At 42.4% G+C, this 10,965-nt stretch overlaps 1 protein-coding gene across 1 annotated transcript; it reads left to right on the top strand.

The window, feature by feature from the left end:
- Positions 1–246: 246 nt before the first annotated feature.
- LOC109367204 (A disintegrin and metalloproteinase with thrombospondin motifs 3-like) lies at positions 247–10,788 on the top strand. Its single transcript, XM_031553039.1, has 2 exons — positions 247–442; positions 10,312–10,788. Exons 1-2 carry the CDS (start codon positions 262–264, stop codon positions 10,740–10,742), a joined length of 612 nt encoding a protein of 203 aa, XP_031408899.1. The 5' UTR covers positions 247–261; the 3' UTR covers positions 10,743–10,788.
- The last annotated feature ends 177 nt before the right edge of the window (positions 10,789–10,965 follow it).

The raw sequence follows: 10,965 nt of genomic DNA, 5'->3' as shown, positions 1-10,965 counted from the left end.
CCTCCGCCTGCCGCCCCGTCTCAGCTCCGTGGCAGGGTGGCGAGGGAGCCGTCCGCCCCGTGCTCCTGCGGCTTAGCGCTCGGTCACTCGCACCCACTCGAGGGCCTTTCTTTGGGCACCGGGCTCTTGCTTTCTGTGTGTCCCGATAGATAGAAGGGATCGTTCAGAATCAGGATTTCCTAGCTCCTCTATTTATATTAAACTTACTAAGGGCTCTCTTAGTTCATTGCCGGACACAGCTGTTTGTTCAGCTAAGGGAAAATGCCAACCCTGGAAACCAAAAGCAAAGATGTAGAAAGTGTTGCGATGCAAACTGAGGGATTTTTCAGCCTTCTAGAAACAGTCCTCTGTCACACGTTGCATAGTAATTACACCAGTTACACTTTGTGCATGTGTTTCTTTTCTCTCCTGCAGGCTGGTGAAGAACAACAGGTCCAAATAGGTAAGTCTCTTTAACTGTTATTTCAGCTGTCAAAAAAGTAACAACAAACTAGTTTATTTTCTAAAAAAATGGACTGTGCCCAGGCAAGCATTCCCCTGTGTCCCCCCACACTGTTACCACCCAGAAGCATTTGTGGTTTCACAGTGCTGTGGCATGACTTGGATTTGCATGGCCTCTCATTTCAAGCTCTTTCATCCCGTTAACTCTGTCCGTCCCTTTTTAAAAATAAAACAACAAAAGTTCAAAGCTGCAGCATGCTTTAACCAGCCCTATGTCTGGTTGCCAGTCATGGCAAATCTGCACTGGGTCAAATGCTTTGTGTTCATTTGCACATTGCTGAACCAAGGAGTTAGCCAGAGAAAGTTGTATCTTCATACCATTTTTCTTCTGTCCTGAAAGTTTTCAGCCTTTTCTTCTAATGCAGCCTTTTCTTGTCTAATGCTGAGATCTCCACCTATTTCCTTTATGGAAAGATGCTGCATGTCCAGTGGGTTTCCACTGCTGCGTTATGAACTGATACACCCACATCAGAAAGTATAGTGTGGCAAGATCAGTGTCCATGATGAATGAGGGTGCTGAAATGAAACAGGGTACATCATGCTGCAATCTGAATCCTGACTTTTTCCTGAGAGATGGGAAGCTTCATATAATTAGGAGCATGTGCGCACAATCTAGTTGCTGTAGCTCTGCATTGATTTAAGCTGACAGATAATTTAGTGCCAGGTGGGGTAGGAGAGGTTGTGGAAGGATGTAAAAGTCAGTGTTCTCTCTCCAGAGCATCAGTGTGAGACTGCCATCTCCCCTGCCCTGTGGTTCTGAGGGCAGCTCTGGAACCAGCTGACCACAGTTGCTGTTGAGCGCAATTGCCCTTATGGTGCTCTGGAGCTTTTCAGTAAGGAGCAGTAGCACCTATGCAGTTCTAGGGACTCTATGCAGTTCTGTTTCCAGTTGCCATTAGAGCTCTGATTTTTGAGGTTTTGTTCAGATTTTGAACTGCAGTTTTATTCAGAAAATAGTTTCTGGCATTTCTTTAAATTTTGGAGCTCTTGTCTCAGTTTCAGTCCTGGCAATGCATTCTTAAAGGCTTAGGTTGATTTCCACTGTCATCAGTGAATAATGGGATTTGAGACAGTTAGGTACATTTAAACCTAGCTGGCAAACAGACTTCTTTTTTCCAGTGGCATTTCAGTGCTTTATTTCTGGTTGTTTCCTTGAGAAATGGATTGTATTTCAGTTTCAGAAGCCATAAGCTATACATGAATGCATCATTCAAATTATACAATATGTCAGACAATTTCTTGAGCCTGGAGGAGAACTCTTATTTCTTTCAATTTTTTCTTTCTTTTGTGGTGTCAATGTTGGTGTAGTTAGGGAGGGTTTGAGGCATGCAGGATCCATGAGAGATAAGTGACACACAGCAGAAAGTGAATGAAGGCCCCTAAGCAATGCCTCCCAGGACTGGGCTGGGTGGCCCATGTGGAACAGGCTCTCTACATGGCTTGTAGCCCAGCTGTTAGTGATTAAGGGAGCGAAGCACTGGAATAGGTTGCCAGAGATGTTGTGGGTGCCCCATCCTTGGAGACATTCAGGATCAGGCTGGACCAAGCTCTGAGTAACTGGGTATACCTGTAGGTATCCTTGTTCCTTGCAGGAGAGTTGGACTGGAAGACCTTTAAGGGTCCCTTTAACTCATATGTTTCTATGGTCTCAGGTGGAGATGGGCAGGGTATGAGCTGATGGTTCTGTCTGCTCACAGACTCACAGGACCATGTGTGCAGTGTCCCTTCGTGTCATTCAGCAGCACATGGCCCCTTGGCATGAGACTCAGTGTTGGTTGGTGCCTGGCAAAAGCGACCTTGTGTCTCCTTGGCACAAATGCACGGTGTCCTGGTGGTATTTTGTTCGGCCTGGCAAGACTGAGAGTTAGCTGTCTGACCAAACCAGGTTGTCTGCGCTAAGCAGATAAAATTTCACTGAGGGGAAGTCTGTATTTTCAAAGGAAAAAATACCTAGTAAACACAGATTAGATTTGTCCTTTCTATTTTTTAAACTGTTAATTTTTCAAGTAATGTTTTATCCTGTAAATTCTGATTGGAAAAGGTATTGCCTACTCAGTTTAGAGCTTTAATAACTACAGTAAAACTTGCATTAGGATTGCCTCCAAATGGGCTGTCCTACTTTTAAGTCCTTATTAAGTGTCACTTTGCATTGGTGTTGTGTATTTTGATTTGGCCCAGGGCTGGCTGCTGTCAGCAGCTAATCTTTTTTTTTTTTTTTTGGTTAGTCTCAAAAGTCACTTAGGACAAATTAAAGCATATAGGATTTTTTTTTTTTAATACTAGTACAGAATGTATTATTTAGATAGGGACTTACCATATCTTAATTTACCACTTTAATGCATACTACACTGCAAAACCTGGAAACTGCGAAGAGAAAATCATGCTGTTGCTTGTGAAATAGTAAGCCTGAATTTACTGGCACTCGGTGGTGCTGCATCTTCACTTTTTGTGTCTCTCAGCATCCACACAGCAGAACTCAGCATTTTATGCTGCTACTGGGAGAAAGCTCTGATATCTAACCTGGGAAGAGCAGCATTGGGCTACTACAGAGCCTGCATAAAACAAGCTCACCAGGTTATGCAAGGTGACTTTGCAGTTCAAGAGGGGCTGTGGAAACATCACAAAACTTCTTGAGTTTCTTGTGTGCCTGGGACAAATTGACAGTGAAGGAAAGGAATGAGGACACTGAAAAGAGGTGTGTGTGTGTGTGTGTGTGTGTGTGATATATATATATCTTGTGAGCCTGTATTCCTGCAGCCCCTTGTTTTTATTCATCCAGCTTGCAGTGTCTAGCACTGAGGTATGCTGCACAGCCTCCTCCCTGCTTAGGTGCAAAGTTGTGTGGAAATCCTCTAGAAATCCACCCTGCCATTGGGCAGGCAGCCCAGTGCCTGCCCGTTTCTTTCACCGCACAGTGCTCAGCATAGCATTGTCTTTGTAAAAACAGTCGTGCTGATATATAATTCTGTAGGTTTACACATGGGTATTTGTAATTAGAGTATATATGCCAAAAATCTAATGAGGCAAATGGTTACTGCTTGTAGCAGTTAATTGACATCTCATTGCCACGGAATTGGAGAGAAATTGTGATGCCAGCACTTAGTGAATGTGATTTCACAGGTCACTGTAAAGGGTGAAGGAGCTCCTGTGATCAAAAAATTACTTTCTTTGGGGCTAGTGGTACTCTCTCTGCAGTGCAGAAGACTGGACCGTGGGAGGTCTAGTTATAAAAATTCATGTTGCTTTGAAAGTATTACTTCTCACTTATTTTCATGGAAATTAGAACATATGCGAACAGCACAACAGTGTTATTTGATAGAGCAAATTGTCTGCTGCAAAACAGTATTTTTCAACATAGTCACCACCATTAGCTCTGTATTTTTCGTAGGCAATCAACAAGAACCTACATGCCATGCTCATAAAAATCTTCACCAGTAGAGGTGACCCACTGTTTCACAGCTGCTGTGACAGCATCACCACTAGGAAAATGTTGCCTGCTCAGTCCATCATTTATCGGCCAGATCAGATGGAAGTCAGAAGGTTCTAAATCCAAATTATACAGCGAGTGTAGTAGGACCTTTCAGCCAGGATTGTCACTGTCTTGAAACTGGTATGGGGCCTGGTGTTACTGTGCTGCAAGAGAAAGGTTGCACTCTTCTCTGGCCTGCCTGGAAGTGTGAGCCCTCAGCTTAGTCAGCACTGCAGTGCAGCAGTCATAGCTGGTGATTTGTCTGGTTTCTGGGGAAGCCAGAAGGATAGGCCCTGTGCTATCCCACCAGACAGTGCACATCACTTCACCTGCTGAGGGCTGCTTTGTGAACTTTTTCTTCCATGGGGAATTCAAATGTTGCCACTCCTCAGACTGCCATTTTGATGCCAGCTCATAGTGGTGACACCACGTCTCATCACCGGTAATGATGTGATTGAGGGAACTGTCACCTTCAGCCCCTTGTTGGTTCAGTTGGTCCTAATAAACCTACATATGGTGTTCTTGCCCATGTGAGCATTTGTGAAACCCATCTGGAGCAAAATTTGTGGTGTTCCGACATTGCCACCATCATTTCCAATGCACTGAAACCAATATTCGGTGCAGTGCACAGTTCCCTGATCACAATTCACCAATTAGTGTGGATGAGCTGATTGAGATGCTGTTCATTTCATGGTGTGGCAGTGGTACATGGCTGCCTGGAGTGTGGCTTGTCTTTCACAGCACTGTTGCCACTGCTGAAATGCACCACCCACTGCCATTCTGTGCTCACATTCACTGGTTGGTCTCCGTCAACCAGTGGCAAGTGTCAGTGAATGGCAGTGGATGCCGTTATTTTGATGTGGAGGAATTCAGTGTCAACCCTTTGCTGCATGTGCACTTTAATGTCAGATGCCGTTCTGTCACACTGCCCCTCTGCTGCCATCCGTCACACAGCAACAGTATGTAATAAAGTATTAGTGAAAAGGTTCAACTTATGCTGCTGTATCTCCAACATCTGCCTCTGATGTGAGCCAATAGAATAAAATAGAAGGCATTACTCTTGGAGCAGTCCTTACACATGCTGTGTTAGCAAAAATCCCACCGGGATAATGAACACTAAATAGCATTTAAATATTTCCTAAGAAAAAAGTAATGTCTTCAAATTTGTGTAGCTTGGTCTAGATATGGAAATAATTTTTCATGTATTTTCAGAAATTCCTGCCTTTCTGCTATTTTTGCTGACTTCAGTTTATACTATGCTTTTGAAATCTTGTTCTCTAAAAGAATTTTTATGATTTTCAAATTGTACTGTTGGCATCCAAATGAACAATTTTTGATCAGTGTATTTTAAATATATGTATATATATGTACACATAAGCTTTCCTAAATGCTGTTGATTTTAACAAATAATAAAAAAGGTTTAGGGCTTTTCAACCTCAATTGTCACACGTTTCACAGTGCAGAGACAATGACTGTGAGTCAGTGGTGTTAATTCTTCAGTTTTGTGTGTATCTGGGAAAAAAAAATTAGAGATAAGACTTTTGCAGAGGCATTCTCTAACTAATTATGTTTTGGCATGCAGTGAAAGAATGTGATATTCTTTCACAAGTGTTTCCTTTCAACTTAGATGTTGTGCAACTGGAGCAACAGTTCAAAGGCAGATGCAAAAATGAAGAAAATTTGAGGCTAAGTGCTTTTTGTGTGTTCTTCTCTGTGTTCTTCTGTGGTCATTACTGAAAGCTCTGAATTAGCAGAAAAATTGACTCTGGAATTTTAGCACAGGAAAGGGAATACCTACAGCTAGCGTAGCGTTTCCTAAGTGCTGTGGAAAAGGGATAATAGAAGTCAGTGGAGGAGTTTAGATGTCCTCTGTTATGTCACATTTAATTTTAATTACCTTTGGACAAAAGGCATTTCCTCTTCTAGCTCACTACTTAGAGACTCTGGAAAGGGCTTTTGTTGACTCAAACATATGACAATTCTTATTTTCCATCGTTTATGCTTACCTTCTTGTGGCTAGTTGGCTATTCTTGTTCTTAACAAAAATAACTTTTTTTTATTGCGCTCACAAGAAGGAATTTAGGAATTCTGCTGCAAGATGTACAAAGCAATTTCTGAATTGTGCAGCGAACGCAGAATTTGACCACAGAAACTGTGGTCTCTGGCATTGTACAGCCTGCTTTAAGGAGAGAAAAGAAAGACCATGAAGTGTCTGTGGGGTAAAAGGAGGAATATCAGTCTGTGAATTAATTCCCATCACTGAAGCTTAGGGGTCATGGAGATCATAGAATCATTTGAATTGGAAAGGACCCTTAAAAGTCATCTGGTTCAACTCTCCTGTAAGGAACAGGGACACCTCTATCAGGTTGCTCTTAGTCCTGTCCAGCCTGACCTTGAGTATCTCCAGGGACAGAGCATCCACCACCTCTTTGGGCAACCTGTGCTGGTGTTTCACTACCTTTTTGCTTACATCCAGTCTAAATCTTCCCTCTTTTAGTTTGAAACCATTTCCCCTTCCCTATCACAACAGATCACCATAAAGAGTCTGTTATTTTCTTCTAACCCCTCTTTAGATACTGAAAGCTGCTCTCAGGCCTTCCCAGAGCCTTCTCTTCTCCAGGCTGAGCAGCCTCAGCCTTCCCAGAGCCTTCTCTTCTCCAGACTGAGCAGCCTCAGCACTCTCAGCCTGTTCTCATATAGGGGACGTTCCAACCCTGGGCTCATTTTTGTGGCTTTTCTCTGGAGGCACTCCCAACAGGTCCACATCTCTCCTGTACTGAGGACTCTGCATCTAGACATGGTACTCCAGATGAGGTCTCACTGATAGAGTAGAGGGGCACAAATTACCTTGCTTGACCTGCTGTCTGTGTTTTTTTTTTTTTTGATGTAGCCCAGGATATGGATGGCTTTCTGGACTGTGAGGGCACATAAGTGGCTCATGTCCGGCTTGCCATTTACCAGTACTCCCAAGACCTCTTTGACAGGGCTGCATTCTTACATGCCCCAGCTTGTAGGAATAGTAGGGGTTTCCACACCCCAGGTGCAAGATCTTGGCTTTGTTGAACCTCATCAGGCTTACCTGGGCCCACTATTTGGGCCTGTCTGGGTCTTTCCTAATGGCCTGCCATCCCTTGGGCATGTCAACTGCACTACACAGCTTGATGTCATCTGCAAACTTGCTGAGGGTGCACTCAGTCCGACAGTTGACTCATGTGAGAATCAAGATTTTTGCTTTGACTCAGTTAGGATATCCTACCCAGAAACTCCATTTCCTGCTCTTGGCATGATGTCTAATTATATAAAACTCTATACTCATTTTTTTTAGAACCTGAACTTGTAGGTGTATGGTGAAAAAGACTATTAAGAAGCGCAGTTACTAGTAGTGGCGGGATATGGATTAAGTTTTCAGGTCGATAAAAATTATAAGGAACTTTTCACTTTTCACTTCTCTAGGATATAGTACATATCAGTTTGTTGAGTAGATGTACGTCAGTCCATAGAATTGAATTGCAAGGAACCTCAAAGCCCATCTGTTCCAACCCTCTGCCATGTGCCCCCAGCTAAATGAGGTTGCTCAGGGCCCCATCCAGCCTGGACAGCATCTATGTGTTACATAGATATTTATAGTGCAAAAACTTAAATGTCATTCTGTCTTCTACTAGTGCTATGCATTATTTTTCAGTCAAACCCCTCAGCAACTGGAATAAAAGCAAGCTGGAGAAAAAGCAACTGTATGAAGCCCTTAGGAATGTTTTCCTACCAAATTTATTAGTTGAATTTGCAAGTCTTTTAAAACAAGCAGCCGCTGCTTCCAGGAAAAAGGTGTTAGCTACTGAGCTTTTTATCAACGTATAAATTTTCAGTTCAAGTGCAATTCACCTTGAGAATGGGTAAATTTTTTCATTTAATCATATTTATTTGAGGAATTCTCAGTGGCACTTTGTGGTGCCATCTGAACTACTCAACCCTGGAGGCCTTTAAATTGAAAGGATCAGTAATATCACTCTAATAGTACTTTAGCCAGTTCTCTCAGGAAAAGAATTAGGGAGTAATTCTGTCCTTAATGTCTTTTTAACTGTCATGTAGGTAATAAGACTTCAGAGTTGGTGCACTTCTTAGCAGTGTCCTGGCCTGGGAATGTTTCTCCTCCTTTTACAGGATGGAAATCAGACGCTGAATATCCTGATTACTCCCAGGTTGCAAAGGTCTTGCAGAAAAGATGAACTTGTTTTACAGTGGTGTACAGTTACCTTAAGGTGTGCGTGTGTCATGATGAAGGGCTGAATGTGATAAGCCATAATAGCAGACAGACTTTTTCTGAGCGAAAGTCTTGCTTTTCTCATCAGTGTTTAATAGTATTAGAGAGTGGAGGAGGCAAGTAATTATTATCTAGGGCTAAGAATGCTATTTTCAGAGCATCCAGGTAAGTGACTACACAGAAAGATAGAAAGGGGCCTTTATTTATTTATTTCTTAAGTGTTGCATTCACACAGGCAAATTCAGAACCTAGTGGGAATTTTACAAGTCAGCTAATGTTGCTGCTGCTGATTAGGCAGCATCCTGATTTGACCCATGGGAATGTCCGTTTGCAAATCTATACACTCCATTTGAAAATTTGTAGGTAATTTATTTATATCAACTGAAAACAGAACTGCAAATATACCAAAAAAGCATTTTTTTTCCAGCACTCTTGAAACCTATTCTCAAATTCCTTTATCAGAATGGAAAGCAGCACTGCATGTTTTTTTGCTGTGCACCGGACTGGTTTTAGGCCATCTATCACAATGCATACAAATATTTGCTGTAACTTAAGTCAGCTGCAGTGCGCCCCATGCCCTTGTTTCAGTCTATATACACCTAATAGCTTACTGCTGTTTGGTTGGTGCTGAGCAGTGGGTGCTCAGCTGGGGCTGTGCTGAGCTGTATGCAGCCTGTGGGCTGCGAGTTGGGCAAGCCTGCTTTGGGCAATATGATCAACAATGGTTGTTCTGCAGTTGTTATGGCTTTTGTGTACTGCAGGAAGATGCAAGATTTAGAAGGAAATCTGTAGCATAGGAAAAAGCAGCTAATCTTTTAGAGTTATTTTAGAGTTCCATTACTCAAGTTCTGTTAAGAGGAAAGACAATAGCAAGTTAATAGGTGAGAGGATTTATTAGGTTTTTCCCTCCTGCAGAGGGAAAAGCTGTTGCTTATGGCACTATCAGTGATGTGATATCCACTGGATTCTTGTCTTTTCTGTTTTTTGAAACTGCACAAATTAGTATCTAAATTGTAGTTATATACCAAACACATCACTTGATTTTCACAAGTGAAGTCACACTTTATGGAGACCTTGACACAGGAGCAAACAATTCTGTTTAAGGTGCATGACAGAGTTGGCATTTCTTACAGGAGAGTTCAGAAGGGTTGCTGCCTCTTCTTTGGCTGTCAAGCAAACCTAAACCCCAGGAAACTCCCCAGATAAATATAAATGAATATTTCAGGGTTTGCTCTGCGAGCTTTATGAAAATAGAGTCATGAAAGACCTGCTTCTTGAAAAAATTGGCACAAGGAGGATATTTTGCATGCGCTTAATGTGCATCCCAGCATCTGTGGTCTGTGTTTATTTGAGGTGCATACCTGGGCACAGCTTCTCGTGTTCATGCACCTTGGCATGGTCTGTGTGCTTTTCCTATAGCTGAAATGTGTTTCCCATCTCTTTATCTCTGGTTTGTTATAGTTTGCATAACATGATGATCTGTAAAGACACTTCTTTCTAACGTGCCCTGTGTGTGTTCACGTGATAACAGTACAAAGCATATTTCTGAGAACAGTTGATGTGGTAAGAGTACTTAAGGCCTTGCTGTAAGGTAAAGGTCTGTAAGTAAGTTTTGAGTACAGTAAAGAGCAGTGATGCGTATCCTACATTTGGCTATGTCTTCTATCCAGACTAACTGCTTGTCAGATAATTTAGTACGTATTGGTGTAGTGACTTTGTCCCTTGTCATTATAAAAACTTACACAAGTTGTTGCTGTTCTTCAGCTGAACTCATCAGTGGAGTGGTTTAGAGCAACTCTAACAGGAATCCTAAACTGGGAATACCAGCAGCGGAGATGGAGATGAGAGGGTCCAAACATGCATTGCATTTGATGTTAGGTCTGCAGGCACAGTAGTCGTGTGTTGTATAACAAATTGGGTGCAGCTGGAGCATTCTGTGCATGAATGTAGCCCATTACGGTCAGGCCAATGGCCGGTTGCATCCCTGTAACTTCTGTAGTTCTGCATCTGTTCTTCAGTCTTAAGGTTTTCTTCCATACTCGTGTTCTAATTTTATTTTGTTTTCGGATATTTCTCTTGGCAGAATTACCAAAAAGCAGACCAAGACCGTATGGGTTAGTGATTCCAATTAGTACCGATGCAGACGGAAGCTATATCTCCAATATACTCTCTGCAAGCCACCAAAGAAGATCAACGCGGGAGGTATCCCAGAGCCCCAAACAGCTGTATTTTAATGTCACTGCATTTGGAAGGGAATTCCATCTCCGACTGAAACCCAACACTCGTTTAGTGGCTCCTGAGGCAGTAGTGGAGTGGTACGAAGACTCTGTGGAAACTGGAAATGGAAATGGTGCTGGTAACTCAAGTCAGACTAGAACTGCTACAGAGAGGTTGTGGAAAAGAGAGCCCCTGTGGACCAACTGCGCTTACGTAGGAGACATAACTGACATCCCTGGAGCTTCTGTTGCAATTAGCAATTGTGATGGTCTGGTAAGTCTTGTTCAATGGCATTAATGTCTGGCGTTTTATCACTTTGTACACAGCTTTTGTTGCTTTTGACTATACAGTACTAATGATCTCACTTAAAAAAAAACCTCATTCATAAATTCCTTAGAAAATGCTTCAGTATACTTTTATGCATAGTCCTTTGATTTAATCTGGGATCATTCCTCTGAGTTTGATGAACAAAATCCTTAATGTGAGTCGGAGATTGCCGTTTGCTGGTTTTCCTTGTTAC

The sequence above is a fragment of the Meleagris gallopavo genome, chromosome 4 (assembly GCF_000146605.3).
Source record: "Meleagris gallopavo isolate NT-WF06-2002-E0010 breed Aviagen turkey brand Nicholas breeding stock chromosome 4, Turkey_5.1, whole genome shotgun sequence".
Taxonomy (NCBI): domain Eukaryota; kingdom Metazoa; phylum Chordata; class Aves; order Galliformes; family Phasianidae; genus Meleagris; species Meleagris gallopavo.
Note: the sequence above shows the minus strand (reverse complement) of the source record. Positions and strands in the feature narration are given on the sequence as shown.